The sequence below is a fragment of the Physeter macrocephalus genome, chromosome 7 (genome assembly GCF_002837175.3).
Source record: "Physeter macrocephalus isolate SW-GA chromosome 7, ASM283717v5, whole genome shotgun sequence".
Taxonomy (NCBI): domain Eukaryota; kingdom Metazoa; phylum Chordata; class Mammalia; order Artiodactyla; family Physeteridae; genus Physeter; species Physeter macrocephalus.
The window spans coordinates 29,547,689-29,568,471 of NC_041220.1; the positions used below are offsets into that span (position 1 = coordinate 29,547,689).

Sequence of the window (20,783 nt, forward strand, 5' to 3'; positions counted from 1 at the left end):
CAATTATTTTTTAGCTTCGTGAGAACTGTCAGAGTTTAGGGCAGTATTTCTGTGAAGAGCCTACTGGTTGTCCTTGGCCAAAGGTATTTATGGAAATTCTGAGAAGACACCAACCAAGACCAGTTAGAGTGAGATGAAGAAGAGACCAGCGGTAGGGCTGGATTGAAGGAAAAGGTCTTTTAGAAAACTACTCAGAAGGGAAATATGTTTGCAAACCAAAAAGAGAGAAAATCAGAAATTAAATATGTTTGAAAACCAAAAAGAGAGAACATCAGAAATTAAGTCAAACAGGATCTTAGCCATAAAAAATAAAATTATAGATAGCCCTATGTTACTAAACTCTCAAAATGCATAAGTTCTGATTTTGTATTTCTCCGGTAATAGTCTCCTATCCTCTTTCCATGGACTCATATTAATGACCACGCCAACCATGAAATTAAACCTTACTCTTTTAGAAATGGTAGAACGAAATTGGAAGGTCAACTTAGAGTTACTATGGCGATAGGTACTCTGCAAAAAAAAAAAGTTTGTCAAGTTAGTACAATATTATTTCCTATTGAGTGGAGTAAGTTTAAATTCTGAGTCACTAAGCAAACATAAGAAAGGACATCAATACCATTTTTACTCTTGAAAAACCATCACAGATATTCAGCAGAGACTTCCTCCTTTTAGGTAGCTGAGCTATTATTTAAGGCCATGCTTCTAGTACGATACCTAATTAGATATCTCTGATTAGATATCAGCAATTCACAGAGGATTTATATTCTTGCTACTCACCACAGCCACTAGAGGGTCATCACCCTCTCCCTGGAGCAAAAATTTCAAATTGTCAACATGGAAGAATAGACGTCCCTGCAAATGCTACAAACAGGTCACAGTAAGCACATTTTCTTGTATGATAAAGGAAAATCTGAGCCTAAATAAAGATAGGCCACTGGTGTCACACCTGCTGAAGCAGGGCAGCAAGTTAAGCATGGAGGAAAAGGTGAGTTTCAAGTGGCTTTAGCTGTTAACCAGCTGGCAAAGCCAGTACATTCTAAACCACTTCATTTTCCCAGTGTTCTCCAGAACATCTTAGTCAGAGCTTTGACTGCTTGTCAGGAGATAATATAATCTCCCAATGCCACTAGCTGAAAATGATTCATTTCACTCATGATTTAGTAAGACTTGATCAGAGATGACTGCCTGCTTCTCAGTTAAGCTGTCATTCAAACCCCCAAATTTTGCTCCTCTTTGAAAATTAGGCGGCATGACTACTTCCTATAAGATCAAAGTTTTATCTCTTGTTATTATATTTATCACTCTCCACATTGTTCAGGATTAAAAAATTGCTGAGGCTTTAAAATATGAAAAAAATGATGATAATACTCTCTTGCTACCACACTAACTGAAAAGCATAGTGAACGATAAAACTTAGAAGTTTGGAAGCCTAATTAGAAATATAAGTGTCCGTGTATCCTATGCTGGCTCTGCCATTTCTTACCATGCTCTTTCCTTTTTTTCAGCTGCTGGCTGGGCGCTGGCCTTTTGATCACAATGACTTTGGCGTATTTCTCTGCAAGTTGTTCCCCTTTTTGCAGAAGTCCTCAGTGGGGATCACCGTCCTCAATCTCTGCGCTCTCAGCGTTGACAGGTAACGTGGTTCTTTCCCTTTACTCTGTTGTTGGGTTTAGAAAAGCAGTTTTGTCAGAAAGAAGAGAACTCGAGGAGCCTTGAGAATTGGTGTTCAAGACAGTAGTTCATTAGTTCCCAGGAATGAAAATACTAGCAATCTTGCTCTACTGTTTAGAATTGCTTTCCACAGTTGCTGATTACCAGCCATCTTTGGTTCAGGCAACTTGTACCGAGAGCATTTCACCAACTATATCCATTTGACATCCTTATGGCAACGAAGGAAAAAGGAACATGTTAGATGGAATGAATGTTGGAAAAGGAAATTCTAGGACATCCAAATTCTGTATTTTCAATGGTAGATTTCTCATTAGAAAAAAGAAGACCAAAAGTGTTCAATTGTGTTTCTAATGCTTGATTAGTTGAACTGAGTGGTGAGTACTCAGAATTATGTTCTAATCTATGCTTTTCTGAATACCTGAAATGCTTCCTAATTTTTAAAAAGAGGACAACAGAAGCATCCCTTGATCCAACTCTGAAAAAAACCATCAAGTATCTCAGAGTCTTTCCAGAATTCTTCTCAAACATGGATGTCAAGGCGTCAAGAAAGAAGTCCTTCTGAATTCCATGAACTTCTAGAAGGTATTTTCTATACCTTCTAATTTTCATAGCAGGAATTATAAAAAATGAAGTTAGGAACTCTATAACACATTTTGTGGTGCTTTTTTTACATTGAAAAAATCCTTTGCAAATGCTGTTTAATGTCCTATTTAGGTGGTTTACCTACAATTTAGAAGAGGTTTTCATTTTTCCTTTCACACTCTGACAGTCACTTTTTCAGAGCACCTAAGTCCCATCATAATAGAAATAAAAGTCCCACTTTCTTAAAGAACATTTTAGTGTTTACAGATATTCTATTATTTATCATTAACAATTAATTTTCAGGACCAAAAGTGTTATTGTTAAAACATAAAAATACTCATTCCATTGATAGTAGAAAATTATAATGGTATCCTTGTTATAAATGTATGGTTATAATAATTGTGAAACACTAAACAAAATATTTAGTAGTGTTATTAAAAATAAATTTATTGCTGAAATTAAAACAAAAAATTCCATTAGTAGTTTAAACTGCAGTAATGCTATTGACAAAAATGCTATCACTGCAGTGGTAAACACAAAGATCAGAAATAATTTCATCACCTATTAGGATTCACAGTGATTCCCAGGAAAACCTGAGGTCTACATAGGTTTCTTCTGCATCATATCAGATGTTAAGGGCTGATGCATAAAAATATTTACATACAATAGATGGCCATTGTATCACTTTCACTTGACAAATAACAGATTATGCTACTTGTGACCATGTCCTAAAAAATTGAGCAAGCATTTATAATCTGGACTTTATTGATAATGAATTCTCATTCTGCTGTTCCCACTCCTAGCACCCCAATAATATCATTTCCTCTTGTAACTAAAGTATTGTAGTATCTAAAAATTAAAGTCATTAAATTATATCTATTACATTACTAATACATGAAAAATTTTTCCTACCTGTATTTATCAAGTTGTATATTTAGAGATGTAGCTAGGTATTTTCATTATAATAGCCAATTAAAATTTTAAATTATAATATAACTCTAAAACCCATATGGGGAAAAGAAATAAGAAAATAATCATGACAATTTTAAAAAGAATTATGTTTCCTATACGCATATTCTTCCTATATGATATTCTTAAATGTTATAAAGCTACAGTTTTAAAACAATGTGGTACACACACATAAACACATTGACAAATCAATGGGAAAAACAGAAACAGGTGTCAGAGTGTACAAGAACACAATATAGGCTGAAATCACTTTAATAGGGAAAGGAAAGATTCATCAATAAACAGTGCTATGTACCATCTGGGGGAAAAAACATGTTAAAGTCTTATTTTGTACTATATATCAGTAATAATATTTATAATTATTACCATTTATTGAGTATTAGTATGTACCAGGCCCTGTTAAAAATACTTTCCAGAAGTTATTTTATTTAATCCTTATAACAACACCTGTGATGGTGCTATAATTATCCCCATTTTACAGATGAGGAAGCTGAGGTCAAAAGGGCTTAATCAAGGCCAATTGGCTACTAAGTTTTGGAGCCATAATCAAATAAAAGTAGTGTGTGTTCTTAACCACTATGCACAAGCATGCAAAAACTCAAACCATAGAACAATAGAAGAAAATAAACCAATATCTTTTTGATCTCTAGAAAAGGAAGACTTTTTGAACCTAAAGTGGATGGTAGAAAATCTGAATAAAACTATAAATGCATTTCAGGACATAAAATTTTAAAACGTGAATATCAAACATTCATAAAATTAAAAAACAAATAAATAAAGCAATAATCCAGGGAAAATATTTGCAGCAAAACTACAACATGTTAATATTCTTGGTATTTAAAGAAGCCATACAAATAGTATGAAAATCTTACTACTTCCGTATAAAAAGGGCATGAGTGTAAAAATCACCAATGAAGAAATTCAAATGACTAACATATGGATCATGTTCATGTTATCAAAGAAATTCTCATTAAAAAGCATGTTTCTCAAAATCTGGTGGTAGTCGGGAATTGAACAGCCCTTCCAGAAACTAAAGTCCTACAAATGTTTTTGCCTTCTGACCCCGTAATTACAATTTTTACGATCAATTCTATGGAAATGATCCAAAATTTGAATGAAAAAGTCAGGTACAAAGATGTTCCTTAAAACAGCAGTCCCCAACTTTTTGGCACCAGGGACCGGTTTCATGGAAGACAATTTTTCCATGGACCGGGGTATGTGTGGGGGGGATGGTTTCGGGATGATTCAAGCGCATTACATTTATTGTGCATTTTATTTCTATAATTATGACATTATAATATATAATGAAATAATTATACAACTCACCATAATGCAGAATTAGTGGAAGCCCTGGGCTTGTTTTCACTTGCCACTCACTGATAGGGTTTTGATGTGAGTCCGCAAGCAGTTGATTTATTGTGGTCTCTGTGCAGTCAGACCTCTCTGCTGATGATCATCTGTATTTGCAGGCACTCCCCAGCGCTAGCATCACCCCCTCAGCTCCACCTCAGATCATCAGGCATTAGATTCTCACGAGGAGCGCGCAGCCTAGATCCCTCGCATGCGCAGTTCACAGTAGGGTTCGCGCTCCTGTGAGAACCTAATGCCGCTGCTGATCTGACAGTAGGCAGAGCTCAGTCAGTAATTCGATCAATGGGGAGCGGCTGTAAATACAGACGAAGCTTTTCTCTCTCACCTGCCACTCACCTCCTGCTGTGCAGCCCTCTTCCTAACTGGCCACGGGCTGGTACCCGTCCGTGGCCCAGGGGTTGTGAACCCCTGCTTTACAAGATCATTTAAAGAAAAAGTGGAAAGCAGCCTTGTATTAGGGAAATTGATAGGGATGTTAAATGCAATTTATATGTATAAATATATGAATATAAAATTCCTTGAAAGGAATATGATAAATATTAGTAGTAGTTATGTCAAGGGATAGAGTAACAGGCGTAACATTCTTCTGCAAGCAGAAAAAAACTTATGAAAGTTTATTTTATTTTCTGCGACCCATTTTCCTTATTTACTTCATGCTATTCCCTACATTTTATTTTTCTCATCTGCCCAGCTCATTCCTATGACCTTTATTTTAAATTAACACTAATTTCCTATGACTGGGTAGCTCTAAAATGCAAGCATATGTGGGCCTGTGTGTGTGTGTGTGTGTGTGTGTGTGTGTGTGTGTGTGTGTGTGTGGAGAAATACATGTACATGCCCAGCTCAGAGTTACTTCCCTGCCTACTCTTGCCTTTACAAAAGCACCATCAAATTTGGGAAAACAGCATTTTATTTAAAAAATTAAACTTTGTCCCAAAGTTTAGGTAAAAATAGGATGATAACGAGTTTTAGGAAAGGGTCACTCAGTGTTCTAAGAAAACTGCACCTCCGAGGAAACATCTAACCAAACCCCGACAAGAACAGCCCATGACAAACAAGAATGAAAAACAGGAGAAGGAAGACAAGGAAGATGCTTGGCTCCTATAAATAGTAAAACCTTTTTTAAGGCAGCTGGGTATAATCCTCTGAGAAGAGAGGCATTGATGAAAAGAGAGGCCAAGGAGAGGAAAGAATTTGCTTGGTTTGATAAGAAATATAGGCAACTTTTCATCCCTGCAATGTATTTTCTTGTTACAAAAATTAGAGTATATGCTCTGAATAGTGTTATGTGCCATGGTATAGTGGTCCCTTTTGTAGTTCTTATGAATCTATTTAATAAATTTTTTTCTTGATTGAAAAATACTTTAGGGCACTTATTCCTCAGTGATATACTCTATCATGAATTATCCCTAGATTGAGAAGCATAATTCATAATTTAGTTCAACAGAGAGACTTGGCAAGAAGGGTATGAGGTACAGACATGAAGAATCAGGCCTGGCTGCTGTTCTTTAGGAGTTTCCATGGTTGTGAAGACAATGACCTGGGAACCAGGGAGAAAGAAGTGCACAAGGGAAGTGTTCAGGCAGTTGGATTCCCCAGCCACCTAAATCATCAAAACCCTCCATTCCTTCTCTAGCTCACCTTGTTCTGCTGCCTCTTTCTTCCTTGGGGGAACCTCAGAGGACGATCTTGCTGAGCTTCACTCTCCCCAGTATAAACCCTACCTGTAGGCAGGGAGAAGGGGGTGGTGGGAGATGATGGGATGGGGAAATGGAGGGATTAGGTCATAGATTCCTGTTTCTGAGGTAGGAATACCTCACCCACACCATGTCCTCCCCTACCTCATGCATGGAGAAAAATTAACTCAGTGTTCAATCACAAGCTGTCAGTTATGTAGCACATGAAATGTTCTTGGTTTGAAAAAAGAAAGAAAGAAAAAAGAATGTCAAGCATTTATTTCGTTAAGACTTAACCTCAGTTTTAGATCAAGAAGAAGAACCGTTTTAAAATTCCACTTTCGCAAAAATCTGCCTGAATCCAGGAGGTTTTTTCTGGGTAATCAACTCACCGTCCTTTGTTCCCTGGGTCCTTTCTTTACTATTTTTACATTTCATTTGGTACTGACTCTCAACTTTGGGACGGGTATGTAGGGAATCTATTTTGACATCTCTATTTCAAAAGCTTTCACACTAGAGAATGAATCATTCACACTTGATTTCCGAAGATAAGATACAATTTGCTTTGAATCTTGATTCGGCTGCATTATATTCTTCTAAAAATAAGAAAATGCCTTTATTTAAAAAAAACAAAAACAAAAACAAAGCAAGGAGTAAAAAGAGGGAAATCGGAACCTGTTACGAAACACTTTGCAACTTGGGAATCCCTGCTTTCATTCTATGAGCTGAATCAAATTACGGCCCAGGAAGAGTTCCCGTGATTTTTTTGGTTTTGTTTTTTAAATATGATGATTATCTCTCATTTCAGAGTTGTTGTTTTTGAGAGAAAATAATGAACGTAACTATGTATCCAAGCTTTATACAATTTCTCCACTACTTCATTGGTTGCTCAGTGAATACTAATACTTTAGGATCAAAGAAAAAGTCTAGCTTCCTCACTCCAGGCTTTTAATCTGAATAAGGTAAACAAGACAGAGAAAGCGCATCCCTTGTACCAGAATGGATGACTTCCCATTGTTCATTTCAACTATGGACTTGTCTAATTAAAGCTTTTCACTAATTCTTCCTCAAATCTATTATTTACTTTTATTTCACATCATTAGTTACTTAAGAATAAGATAAAACAGGAATTTCAGAAAAAGACTGGGGAAATTTAGAAACAGATTTTGACCTCTATCCAAGCTTTATCAGTGAAATAGTTTTGTCTAATGTTAAGCAGTATACTTCTAAAATGAATGAATTTTTCCCAACAAAACATGAATAACCAGCCATTACCAATAGTGCAAATAGGTATTCTAACCTGCCATAAGTGACAAGCTTTACAAGTTACTCTGAGTTTGTTTCAGGGGGAAAAAAAGAAGGGGCAGGGATTGGGAAGAGGAATTCAATGCTATTCCTTGTAAGGTTAACAGTCATGTTTAAAGTAGAAACTGATGGGGGTCAGACCAGTAAAAAAAGGTCTGGGTACAGCTCCAGATTGTACTTAAAAGTTGCCTAGGGAAAGAGGCTGTAAAAAGATATAACTCTTTTAACAACTACTCCAGATGATGTGTGATTAGATACCTGGGCAAGTTGTAAGGATCCATTACTAATGCACTTTGATTTGCCTCAAACTCAAAGCCAGTTCTTCATCCCTCATTTCAAGTAATTGCTTAGTGGTCTCTATGATATTCTCAAAGGTTTATCCTAACTCAAGAAAGCATGGAAGTGATTTTCTAAAAAACTTCATTTTTACTTAGACTTGGGCTTGGTTTCTCCTTATTCTCCTGGTGCTATGCTTTTCCTTTCACGCTGGGTGTAGGGCAACTTGGGATCTCATTTGGGGGTCTGTTCCCTGTCGCACATAGTTATTCGTTCTTTTCTCTTATTTCTATTGTCAAGATCAGGTGACTGGTTAATCTTGCTACCTCATTTTTCTTTGATAACAAACTACCCCCAAACTTAGTGGTTTAGAACCACCACCATTTTCTTATTATCTGACCATGTTGTGGGTCAGGAATTTGGGCGGTTCTTCCGCTCCTTGTTACTTCGACTGCGGTCTCACGGTGGATTTCAGCTGGCCGCTGAGCTTGCTTCATGGGTCCAAGACTCACATGACTGGCCCCTTGGCAAGAACAGTTGGACATCTGAGCTCAGCGGAGCCCATCTCCCTCTCCATGAAGTCCAGGGCTGTTCAACACCCCTCCAGCGGGCTCAGGGCTCCAGGGTGGAACCTGCTGCTCCATTCAGAGGCATGAAACTGACAAAGCATCATTCCAGCTGGGCCCAGCTGGTCAAAGGAGCCACAGGCCAGCCCAGATGAAGGACCCAACTGAAGAAATGTCCAAATATCTGCAGCTATCTTTCTTTTTCATTATTATTAATTTTTCTTTTTTTGTTGTTGAAGTATAGTTGATTTATAATGTTGTGTTAGTTTCTGGTGTAGAGCAAGGTGATTCAGTTATACCTATATAAATATATATTCTTTTTCAGATTCTTTTCCATTATAGGTTATTACAAGATATTGAATATAGTTCCCTGTGCTATACAGTAGGACCTTGTTGTTTATATATTTTATATATAGTAGTTTGTATCTGCTAATCCCCAGCTCCTAAATTATCCCTTTCCCCCCTTTCCCCTTTGGTAACCATAAATACGTTTTCTATGTCTGTGAGTCTGTCTCTGTTTTGTAAATAAATTCATTTGCATCATTTTTTTTTAGATTCCACATCTAAATGATATCATATGATGTTTGTCTTTCTCTGACTTACTTCACTTAGTAATCTCTAGGTCCATCCATGTTGCTGCAAATGGCATTATTTCATTCTCTGCAGGTATCTTTTTTTTTTTAACATCTTTATTGAAGTATAATTGCTTTACAATGTTGTGTTAGTTGCTGCTGCATAACAAACCCAGCTGGTCAAAGGAGCCACAGGCCAGCCCAGATGAAGGACCCAACTGAAGAAATGTCCAAATATCTGCAGCTATCTTTCTTTTTCATTATTATTAATTTTTCTTTTTTTGTTGTTGAAGTATAGTTGATTTATAATGTTGTGTTAGTTTCTGGTGTAGAGCAAGGTGATTCAGTTATACCTATATAAATATATATTCTTTTTCAGATTCTTTTCCATTATAGGTTATTACAAGATATTGAATATAGTTCCCTGTGCTATACAGTAGGACCTTGTTGTTTATATATTTTATATATAGTAGTTTGTATCTGCTAATCCCCAGCTCCTAAATTATCCCTTTCCCCCCTTTCCCCTTTGGTAACCATAAATACGTTTTCTATGTCTGTGAGTCTGTCTCTGTTTTGTAAATAAATTCATTTGCATCATTTTTTTTTAGATTCCACATCTAAATGATATCATATGATGTTTGTCTTTCTCTGACTTACTTCACTTAGTAATCTCTAGGTCCATCCATGTTGCTGCAAATGGCATTATTTCATTCTCTGCAGGTATCTTTTTTTTTTTAACATCTTTATTGAAGTATAATTGCTTTACAATGTTGTGTTAGTTGCTGCTGCATAACAAAGTGAATCAGCTATACATATACATATATCCCTATATCTCCTCCCTCTAGCGTCTCCCTCCTACCCTCCCTAACCCACCCCTCTAGGTGGACACAAAGCACCGAGCTGATCTCCCTGTGCTATGCAGCTGCTTCCCACTAGCTATTTTACATTTGGTAGTGTATATATGCCCATGCCACTCTCTCACTTCATCCCAGCTTACCCTAGTGGCTGTATCAATTTACATTCCCACCAACAGTGCAAGAGGGTTCCCTTTTCTCCACACCCTCTCTATCCTTTATTGTTTATAGATTTTTTGATGATGGCCATTCTGACCGTGTGAGGTGATAGCTCATTGTAGTTTTGATTTGCATTTCTCTAATGATTAGTGATGTCGAGCATCCTTTCATGTGTTTGCTGGCAGTCTGTGTATCTTCTTTGGAGAAATGTCTATTTAGGTCTTCTGTCCACTTTTGGATTGGGTTGTTTGTTTTTTTGATACTGAGCTGCATGGAGGAATGTCTATTTAGGTCTTCTGTCCACTTTTGGATTGGGTTGTTTGTTTTTTTGATACTGAGCTGCATGAGCTATCTGTATATTTGGGAGATTAATCCTTTGTCAGTTGCTTCGTCTGCAGATATTTTCTCCCATTCTGAGGGTTGTCTTTTCGTCTTGTTTATGGTTTCCTTCCTGCAGCTATCTTTTAATCCACTTCACCTGGCTTCTCCTTAAAGTTCTTCCTGCTGGCGTTTTGCTCCCAAACCTCTGTATGGCAATTGGTTTGCCTAACACATAGGAGACACAAATCATAAACAAACATTACAAAGGGTCACGTTTGCTCAATTAAAGAAGTGCAGACATAAAGATATAAGTGCCACTTTACCTTATGGAAGTGGCAAAACTGAAGAAAAATAAATTTTAATGAAGGCAAGCATTGACAGGCACTTAGGAGAAACATTTTTTAAAGGTACTTAAGCTACTTTTTCATTCCCTTGATTTAGTAATCTCACTCAAGATAATTAACCCAGGAAAATCATTCAAAAAGAAAAAAAAATCTGTATGTGCAAACATATTTATAGGCATGTTATTCACAACCTTGAAACACTAGAAATGATGTGACCACGGGAGGAAGATTTAGGTTAGTTGTATCAATATCTTGTTATACTGGGTAGCCATGAAATTAATAAATGCCATGCCTATGTAGAAACATGAAAAGCAAATAAAGCCAAAAACAAAATTGTAACTGACAAGATTATAATATAATTATATTCAAACTATATTTATGAGAATCGAAATGGGCAAAGAATAAGAAGAAATGAAAATAGATTTTGCTGAAGTGATCTTTTGAATTGAAGTTTTCTTTTACACTGTTTTAAAGTACATTCAATAATATTTATTTTCCGTTTAATGAGTTTCCCAGATCATACCTTAAAGATTCAAAGACATGCATTAAATGCCTCTAGCCTTGAAAAGATGTAAAAGTCTATTTATAGACATATACAGTAACAAACATCTTTACATAAACAAAACATGTAATTTATTCTTGTATTTTGGCATGTCGTATGACAGAGTTCATGGTGGTGTCATGGGAAAAGTCTCCCCTGGGACTTGGCAGACCAGAGCCCTGGCCCAGGCGCCCCACATTCACTGGAGACCAGGCAGAGGACTTGGTGACACACCCCTCCTCAGGTTCCCAACGAGAACACAAAGGGAGAAAGATCAGCCCAGAGGTCCTGCTTGGTTTTAAATTATCGTGTTCTAGGATTCTGAAGGTATTAGCTCTTTATCTGTTGCCTAATTCAGGGCTGGCTTGAAAAATAAGAAACTCTTTGGAATGTATATTGGCTTTGGCCAATAAAGACAAATGCATGGTAAGGAAACGAACAAAGAAAGATTCTTAATTCAACAGATATTTATTCAGCACCTGTTGTTGTAGGTCTTGTGACCAACATGCAAGATGTCTGCCCTACAGAGCTTATATTCAAGAGGGAGAGGTGGACACAGACCATAAACAGAATAAATAAGTAAAATATTTGATTGGTCCCATAGTAGTAAGTGCTATGGAGAAAAATAATCAGGCTGAGGGGGACAGGGTACATCTGGAGGGGAATCTGGCAGTTTTAAGATGGGTATTCAGGGAAGGCCTCTGTGAAAAGACACCATTGCGTAAAGATCTCAAGGAAGTGAGGAGGCAGCTCTGAGGACACCTGTAGGCATTCCCATTGGGGTGGGAACCCACTGGGGGATCTGAGCAGAGGGGTGACATGATTGGCTTACATCTTAGCAGGCTCACCCCGGTTGCTGTGTTCAGGGCAAACTGCAGGAGGGCGAAGTGGACACAGGGAGACCAGTTAGGAAGCTATTACAATAATCCAGGAAGGTGGTAACTGGCGAGATGGTGAGAAGTGGTTGCATCTGGATACATTTTGAAGGAAGAGGTTGCAAGGTTTGCTAAAGAATTGGATGTGTGGTGGAAGAGAAAAAGAGGAGGGAAGGCTAACTTCAAAGTTCTGGGCCTGAGATGGTAAAGACTACAGAGAAGGCAAGGAAGGGGGCAAGGAAGAAGACCAGGAGTCTGGTTTGGGTGAGTTTCAGTGCCTATTAGATATCCGAGTGGAAACCTCAAGTAGGCAGGTGGATACACAAGTCTAGAGTTAGAGGTGAGGCTCTAGGCTAGAGTTATAAATTTGAGAATTAATTATCCGCATAGAGAGAGTTTAAATGATACTAAAGCCATGAGACTAGATGAGATCACAAAGAGAGAGGGTGTAGATAGAAAAGAAAAGAGGTGTGAGGACTAAGGAGAAATCCAGCACTAAGAATTTGAGGCGTGGGCATCATCCAGCCAAGGAGATGAGATGGAGTGGCCAATCCCATCAGCAGGAGGAAAACTAGCAGAATGTGGTCAGAGCCAAGTGAAGAAAGCATTTCGAAGAGGAGGGATTATTTCCGGAATAGTTTTTGTTGGCGGGCTGTTCATAATCACACCTAGTAAGGAGAACATATTGTGTATTATCTGTTGTGTCATCATCACCCAAATAGAAATCATTTTGGGAACGTCCAGTATTTCTTATTTTCCACACCTTTCTGCACCTCCATCATCACAAGTGAGTGCTTCTAATCACTCTTATGGTTGTTTTCTCATCTCATGAAGATGTTATCAAGATCAGTGTGATTACAAATGGGAAATATTCCAGTTCTCAGTCATGTGGGTTAATGAAGGAGCAGACTGATTATGAATCATTTGCTCAACTAGGCACTAAAAATTACTTCTATTTATGTTTAAATGTTGAATTCACATTGGATTATAGATATGTCATATTCTGGGAACTCATGGGCACGTTATAAAATGAAGCTGGTCTGTGAATATATTCATCATTAGAACACGTAGATCACATTTTCTTACTAAACCACCTTCTATCTCCAATCCTGCCTAAGAAATCTGGCTTTCTCTCTTAAGAGATAAAGTGTTTTATTTACATCACCTTTCCTGCTAAGAGGAGGGGAGAAGAAACAGATATAACTCATTGACAGCCTTGGGATATAGACATTCTGTCTCCGTTCCTTTCAGCATTTACTGGACATCAGGCTGCCAGTCTAATAAGGCAGCAAAGAAAAGTAAACAGAAATAGAAAGCAGAATATATAGCAGTCTTCATCCCACTGGTAATAACCATAAATTTTAAAATGCAATGTTGGCTACATCGTAAAAGGATTTTCTTGGTCTGCTTGCATAGCTGTATTTTATTCCATTCTGAACTAATCTGGACTTTTTCAGAGATTCTTATTGTACACCAATCTTATTTATCCTAAAAATCTTTTGCAAAACATTTCTCCAGCAAAGTGTGCTGTATATATGCCACGTGGCATCATCGTGCATACCAAAACTATAGGTTCTAATCTACAGGGAAGAACAAGGTAGCATAATTCCTAGGAGTTGTGTTTTCACAGGTGTACCTTTTGGTTGTACTGAGACAGAACACTAACTATAAATGATAGGGGCTCATTTTGGGGGCTATGGGTAGCTTGTATCTTGCCTCGGCGTTACTGACTAACCTTTCCCATTAAGCTGCCTGGCCTGCAAACCCATGTGCACCTGTCTCAATGCCTTGGTCTGTTTTACAGCCTTCTTCTGGCACTATCTAACGAAAGCTATTAAAAGAGAATGTTTCCTTTCCATTACAACAGCAGCAAAAATTTCAAGAATGAAGTCACAAAAATACTGTACCACAGGTCCCTTCTTAATAGTACGTCTGAAAGCAGTTAGCGCCAGACCATCACCTCAGGTCAAAGAGCATAGCGTTTCTGAAACCAAACTTTCTTTAGACTTAACATTTAAATGTGATTATTATCATAAAATATTAAGGTAAAATATAAGGCAAACACAATTTCTTAATGCCAGTTAGTGCTTTGATTGGCATGATTGTTCAGTTATATTTATATCCTATGCTTCTGTATGAACCATTGTTTCCTATTTAACTGTAAACCCTAAAGTTTAGGAACCAAGCTATCTTTAGCTCAGTTTTATATAGTCTAGCACAGGGCCATATGGGAGAGATGTAGTTATTCTTTGACATTTTCAAATATAATTATTAGAAATATTTATTTACTAAAGCAGCCACCCGGTACAAGCCCACTGTGATCATATTTTGAGGGTAGAGGAAGGGAGAAAACAATGGAATATCTATGGTCACTATTCACTTAAGGATATCTAGATCCACTTCATAGATAATATTTCAAGTTTTTTTAATCTAGAAACAGAAATGAGACATTACCATAACAAGTACCAGCAGCTTTCACTACCCCTTCCATCATCCAATTTTCCCCCCCAGCTAAATAAACATAGCACACCCATCTCTGCTGCCACATCCTAAACTCTCATGAGATTTCGATAGGCCCCAAGTGAAGATCTCAGACTCAGGCCTGCCAGCCAGTTGAACTCCAAATGGGTATAACTTTTAATAGCCCCACTTGTTTTTCACACCAGGACTCACAGAAAATTCCTAAAAAGCTAATGGTTGGTCACTGGCCAAAGGAAGGATCTTTCCAGCATTTATAATTTTCACTTAATTGAAATAAACTTAAAATTTCCTAACCACTTGGTGCCATCACCCCCTTTTTTTTTTAGGTACAGAGCAGTTGCCTCCTGGAGTCGTGTTCAGGGAATTGGGATTCCCTTGGTCACAGCCATTGAGATTGTCTCCATCTGGATCCTTTCTTTTATCCTGGCCATCCCCGAAGCAATCGGCTTCGTCATGGTGCCCTTTGAATACAAGGGTGAACAGCACAAAACCTGTATGCTCAATGCCACGTCAAAATTCATGGAGGTATGAAAAGTTTAAAGGAAATTAATCGGGGAGGGGAGAAGGTCTTCATTTACCATCACCAAGATTTGTTGATATCTCTACACTGCCGAGTGTAGTTTACTCTGTTAGTTCAGTCAAATATTCTTTAATTGCATGAAAAGCAGATGTTAAACCAGGGCTTAGCTTCTTGAATAAAACAACTATTTTGTTTTCACTCTTGTATTACAGCACAACTGTAGACACAACTATTGCTCTGCACCAAACAACTCAGAATTCTGAAACAGATTTACTAAGAAAGAGAGATTGATGTGTATGCATGTAGTGCTATTTGTTTTGATAATAAGGAATACAGCACAATTTCCATCTGACAGACACGCTGATGCTTATTTGATGTTACTTGGGGAAATGCGCATTGCTCGCACAGTTTTTAAAGACAGATTTACTAATTCAAAGTAGGAAGTCATTCTCATGTGTGCTTATGTTAGTACAGATTCTGTCTAATATATAAATAATATAAATTTTTTTAAATTTTAATTTAATTTTATTTGGAGTCTTTTCTCTTTTTAAAAAATATTTATTTATTTATTTATTTTTGGCTGCATTGGGTCTTCATTGCTGCACACGGGCTTTCTCTAGGTGCAGAGAGCAGGGGCTACTCTTCGTTGTGGTGCACGGGCTTCTCATTGCAGTGGCTTCTCTTGCTGTGGAGCATGGGCTCTCGGCGCGTGGGCTTCAGTAGTTGTGGCACGCGGGCTCAGTAGCTGCGGCTCGCGGGCTAAGTAGTTGTGGCTCACAGGCTTAGTTGCTCCGTGGCATGTGGGATCTTCCTGCACCAGGGCTCGAACCCGTGTCCCCTGCACTGGCAGGCGGATTCTTAACCACTGCGCCACCAGGGAAGCCCCAAATAATATAAATTTGCAGAACTTTTTAAAAAAGCATTTTAGTGTAACAAATTCAATTGTTGCTTAATACACCTGACCGCATTAGTGTTTCTGAAAAGCTTAATTACATAACCGAGAGTATTAGGAAACTCATTTAAAATGCATATTTCCTCTGCAAAACTAGTCACATGTAGAACGAGGAGGAAAACCAAGAATAACTCTTTCTCTTAAATCAGCATAATTTAGTACTTTGATGTAAGTTTCATGCAGTTCAGATTCCACATTTAATCATATACAGACATCTTAAGGTATGTTTTCCTTCCATGGAAAATTCACAAAATTAGTGGTTTTACAGTTGACCAGTTACCCTGCTTGGAAATTCTTGTTTCAAAATTAAAAGTGCTCATGAACACAGCCAAACTAGCAACCTTAAAATTAAAGTCTTCTGCTGATCTACTGACTTTTTTATGAAGTCAACCTCCACAGTGAAAAGCAAAGCAGTAGGAGGCTATCAGAATTTGGGCAGTGTGAATGAGCAATCTAGAAAACCCTGACTAAAACATTAGAGAGAGGAGGCTCAACATAAGAAGGAACTCACTGGGAATTTCCTGGTGGTCCAGTGATTAGGACTCATGGAAGTCACGGGTTCAATCCCTGGTCAAGGAACTAAGATCCCGCAAGCCGCGCAGTGTGGCCAAAAAAAAAAAAAAGAGGAACTTACTGACCATTCCAGCTGGACAAAATGAAATGGGTTTCTTCACAAGGATGCATATCCTTTCTAGAGGTGAAGCTAAGAGTAGCTGCCCTTCAGGCTGGCGGGGGCGTTGTGGCTGGCGGGTGCCCGGAGGGTTGCAGTATAGGGTATGAGTTTGAACTGATGATTTTGAAGATTTCATTCCAAGTCTAAAGTTTTAGGATTCTCTTTCCCCTCCTGTTCTCTTTTTCTAATGTGATTCCCCCTCTTTTTCCACTCTTTCCTCCTCAACTTTGCTCTAACCTAGACTGGAGGGAGGTCCCTCCATACCCCTGCTGGTGACATCAGTTCAAAAGAAATGTGTGACCCCATTCTCGACAGGCCTCTACCATGGAAGGGGCAGGGAACTCCATCCAGTCCCCTCCAGGTAGGGTCAGCTTCCAGGCCCTCCGCAGCTGCTTCTAGGCAGTCACACCCAGCCAGCAATGCACCCAGAAGAAGGGGGTCCTCCAAGGAGTGTTTGTGTTGCACTTAAATGAAGAGAGAGTCCTTCTGATTTTTTGTTTGTTTTTTAAAGTTCAGCACTAAAACCTTTCTACAGTGTGATGTGAATAGGAAAATATCTGTATAAACAGATTTGAATAAACCAACTCCTTTGGGAGTCTGCACTTAACCTGAGGCTAGAATTCAGAGGTTTGTAAACTTGAATGGAAAGGAAATTACATGTTTATTTTCACTAACTTCTAACTGAAATTTATCATTTCCTTCTAATATGAAAGTAGGCAACAAACCACAGTAGTATTTAGCAGTACCATGATTTTTTCACTAATAGAAATAACAGACATTTCATACCACATAACAGTTGTATAATCTCGAAATATCATTTACATTCATCATTGCTTCTACATTCTGATAGAACCACCATTAGATCTGTGATTTAATTTGTTAATAAACACATATATTACTACATCAGAACTTTCTTTTTCCTATTTTGATTTCTGTGTTTTGATGTAATTGGTTTCCATTGTAATCTTACATATTTTATTTCATGCACATAAAAGTATTATTCTCAGAAAGAATTATAGTCTACACCAGAAGGCGATCTATGGCATAAAAATATTTAAGAACCCCTGCCCAGAACTTTTTTTCCTCAGGAACCATTTAAAGAATATTTTAATAGACATGTTATAAATGCAGCCCACTGGGCCTCTTTCTATATTCAGAAACTCTCCAGTGTTTCACAGAGCAGTGTGATTATTTTTTACTGTGGGAACTGAGATATTACAGGAGGCTGCATTATCCTTAGTAAATAAACAATCTGGAGAAACAGCATAAGAAAAGGAACAGCATTTCTTCCCAAGCTGGTGATTAATTTAGTGGGACGAAGCATTTAGATGTAATTTTCTAATTTCCATTTTTATTGGGTATTATAGTTTCTCTTTCAAGAACACATAAAACTGAGTAATCCTGGTATTTACAAATCCTGTCCTCAGGGAGATAATGCTCAGTATGCCTTCAGATAAGCTACACTGCCTCAATAGTTTCCAGGTGGTTAAGTATTAAAAGAGAGCGAGAAAGGGCACAGTTACTGATGGCTCAAACTGGCTGGCTGCGAGGTCACATAGCAGACATACCAGACAAAGGGTTAATTCCCAGTAACCGAAACTCCACAGATAAGCCATTCATAACCCTCACTGTTTCCAAACTAGATAGGCACATTAAGTACACCCTAACCACAACAGTCAGAAGTAAAGCAGGCACTAGCCAAATGTTGAGAATCACCAACCAACAAAGATAAGAGTCTGTATGTCTCAAAATCATGCTTTATGAGCTTTGGAAGGGAACTCTTTTTATTGATTAGGGCTCTTGCACTGTGTAATTAAAACCAACTTCAGTTTATTCAAAATATCTTTGTTGGGATAATTTTTAAAATTTATTTATTGAAGTACAGTCGATTTACAATGTTGTGTTAATTTCTGCTGTACAGCAAAGTGATTCAGTTATCCATATATACACATTCTTTTCCACATTCTTTCCCATGATGTTTTATCACAGGATATTGAATATTGTTCTCTGTGCTATACAGTAGGACCTTACTGCTTATCCATTCTATATATAATAGTTTGCATCTGCTAACCCCAAACTCCTAATCCATCCCTCCCTCGCCCCCCTTGATAACCACAAGTCTGTTCTCTATGTCTCTGAATCTGTTTCTGTTTCATAGAGAAGTTCATTTGTATCATATTTTAGATTCCACATGTGAGATCATATGATATTTGTCTTTCTCTTTCTGACTTACTCTACTGAGTATGATCATCTCTAGGTCCATCCTTGTTGCTGCAAATGGCATTATTTCATTCTTATTATGGCTGAGCAGTATTCCATTGTACAGTCATCTGTCAATGGACATTCAGGTTGCTTCTATGTCTTGGCTATGGTGAATAGCGCTGTTTGCCAGGATAGTTTTTAATGCAATTTCTTTGTGTGCTATGATAAAGCCAAGATAATGTCTGGAGTCTCCAATTTAGTTGTTTTGACTACCACCTCCAAGCCCATTACCACAACCAGAGAGCATGAATATACAAACATATCTGCAAGCATGAAAATGTGGAAGCCACCAGAGGCGCCGTACAGCTAATTTTCATTATAATGCTCCTCTTCCTCTCTCCCTTCTCTTCTCTTTCCAGTTCTACCAAGATGTTAAGGACTGGTGGCTGTTTGGGTTCTACTTCTGCATGCCCCTGGTGTGCACCGCGATCTTCTACACCCTCATGACTTGTGAGATGTTAAACAGAAGGAACGGCAGCCTGAGAATTGCCCTCAGTGAACACCTGAAACAGGTAAATCTAATAAGATCATGAAGATGTGGCCAAGACTGTTTTGTCCTCGACAACAAAAGGCCTATGGATACTGTATTTCGCAGATTTAGCCTGATTTCCTAAAAATACAAATACTGTCTTGTTTGTCTGTACGTCTTGTTTTCTTTAGAGTATTAGGCATTTCTTCTGTGAAGCAGGGATCCGACCTGTGAGACAGGTGGCCCTGTGGGCAGGGCCCAAACAGAGAGAAACTATTCATTTATTTTGCCAAGGGTGTATCAACCGTGCGTGCTTGTGATTAGCAGTACGTTGAACTGGGGTTGGAACTGTGCCAGGACAAAAAAAGAAGTATATGACTTTCTCCACGGGCAGGCTTTGCAGTCTTGTTGTGGAAATAAAACACAAACATGAAATAATTGGAAAATAGAATCACCAGTCGTGGTAGAACGTAGCCTTTGCTATAGAAAGCCAAGGAGGATATGAGATAAAGTCATGGAGAAATTGTATGAGGGGGATTGAACTGTTCATGGAGGATAACTGGGTTCCATGGGGAAGAAGAAGAGGACAGAGGGCATTTCAGGTGGGTGGACAGGGGTCTAGTAGAACACAGCATGGGCACCATGCATCTGGGGAGCTGCAAAAAAAGATGGACCTCATTAGAGCAACATCTAAGGTAAGACTCATGATAGGAAACAGGATTGGGTACATAAGAAGCCACATTTTGGAGGGCCCAAAGTTCTAGAAGAAATCTGAACGTGTCATTAGGACGCTCTTGGTCCTTCCCAGGCAGGAAACAGAACAGATAAAACTGTGACGCTTATATTTGCTGGCTCTGTGACATTGGGCAAATTGCTTAATCTCTCTGAACTTCTAGTTCTTCAGAAAATGTATACAATAATACCTGCACTTTTCCGTACAAATACCAACTTAGTTTTGAGTCTTAAAAATTTTAAATGAGATGTATATAATAATACATCAAAGGGATGACCTAAGGCATGTGCGGTGTCTAATAGAACCCAACTCATAGTTTAGTCAGAAAATGTTGATATATATTAATTCAAAGAGTAACACTAGGACTGTGGGTAAGTTTTCGGTTTCAACAGACAAGTATATAAGGACGACGAGCCACACCAAAAGTTAACGTGAGTTGTTGATGGAGCCTGGACACCTGCCCTGTACGATGACCACACAACAAGCATCATTCTTCATCGGCAACACTTTTCAGCTGGAGGACTGATTTTTTTTGAGCGTCAGCTCCCTATCTGTAAATTGGACATAATAATATATGAATCAGTGTTATTATGACAATCAAAGGAATTAAT

The 20,783-nt window shown here is 38.1% G+C and overlaps 2 protein-coding genes across 3 annotated transcripts in view; one reads left to right on the plus strand and one right to left on the minus strand.

Annotated features, from left to right (window-relative positions):
• Positions 1-20,783, plus strand: part of EDNRA (endothelin receptor type A) — a 64,685-nt gene that overhangs the window by 36,425 nt on the left and 7,477 nt on the right. Inside the window, exons 3-5 of the mRNA XM_007120212.4 lie at positions 1,506-1,633; positions 14,890-15,088; positions 19,330-19,482. Of these exons, the coding sequence (XP_007120274.1) occupies positions 1,506-1,633; positions 14,890-15,088; positions 19,330-19,482 (480 nt within the window). The remainder of the gene's footprint in view (positions 1-1,505; positions 1,634-14,889; positions 15,089-19,329; positions 19,483-20,783) is intronic.
• PRMT9 (protein arginine methyltransferase 9) overlaps positions 10,369-20,783 on the minus strand; it is a 147,750-nt gene continuing 137,335 nt past the window's right edge. Inside the window, exon 12 of one of the 2 annotated variants that reach the window (XM_055085913.1) lies at positions 10,369-10,547. The gene's annotated coding sequence lies outside the window, so the exon portion shown is untranslated. Of the gene's footprint in view, positions 10,548-19,553; positions 20,724-20,783 lie in introns of those variants that run through there. The other variant, XM_055085914.1, reaches the window with a different exon arrangement.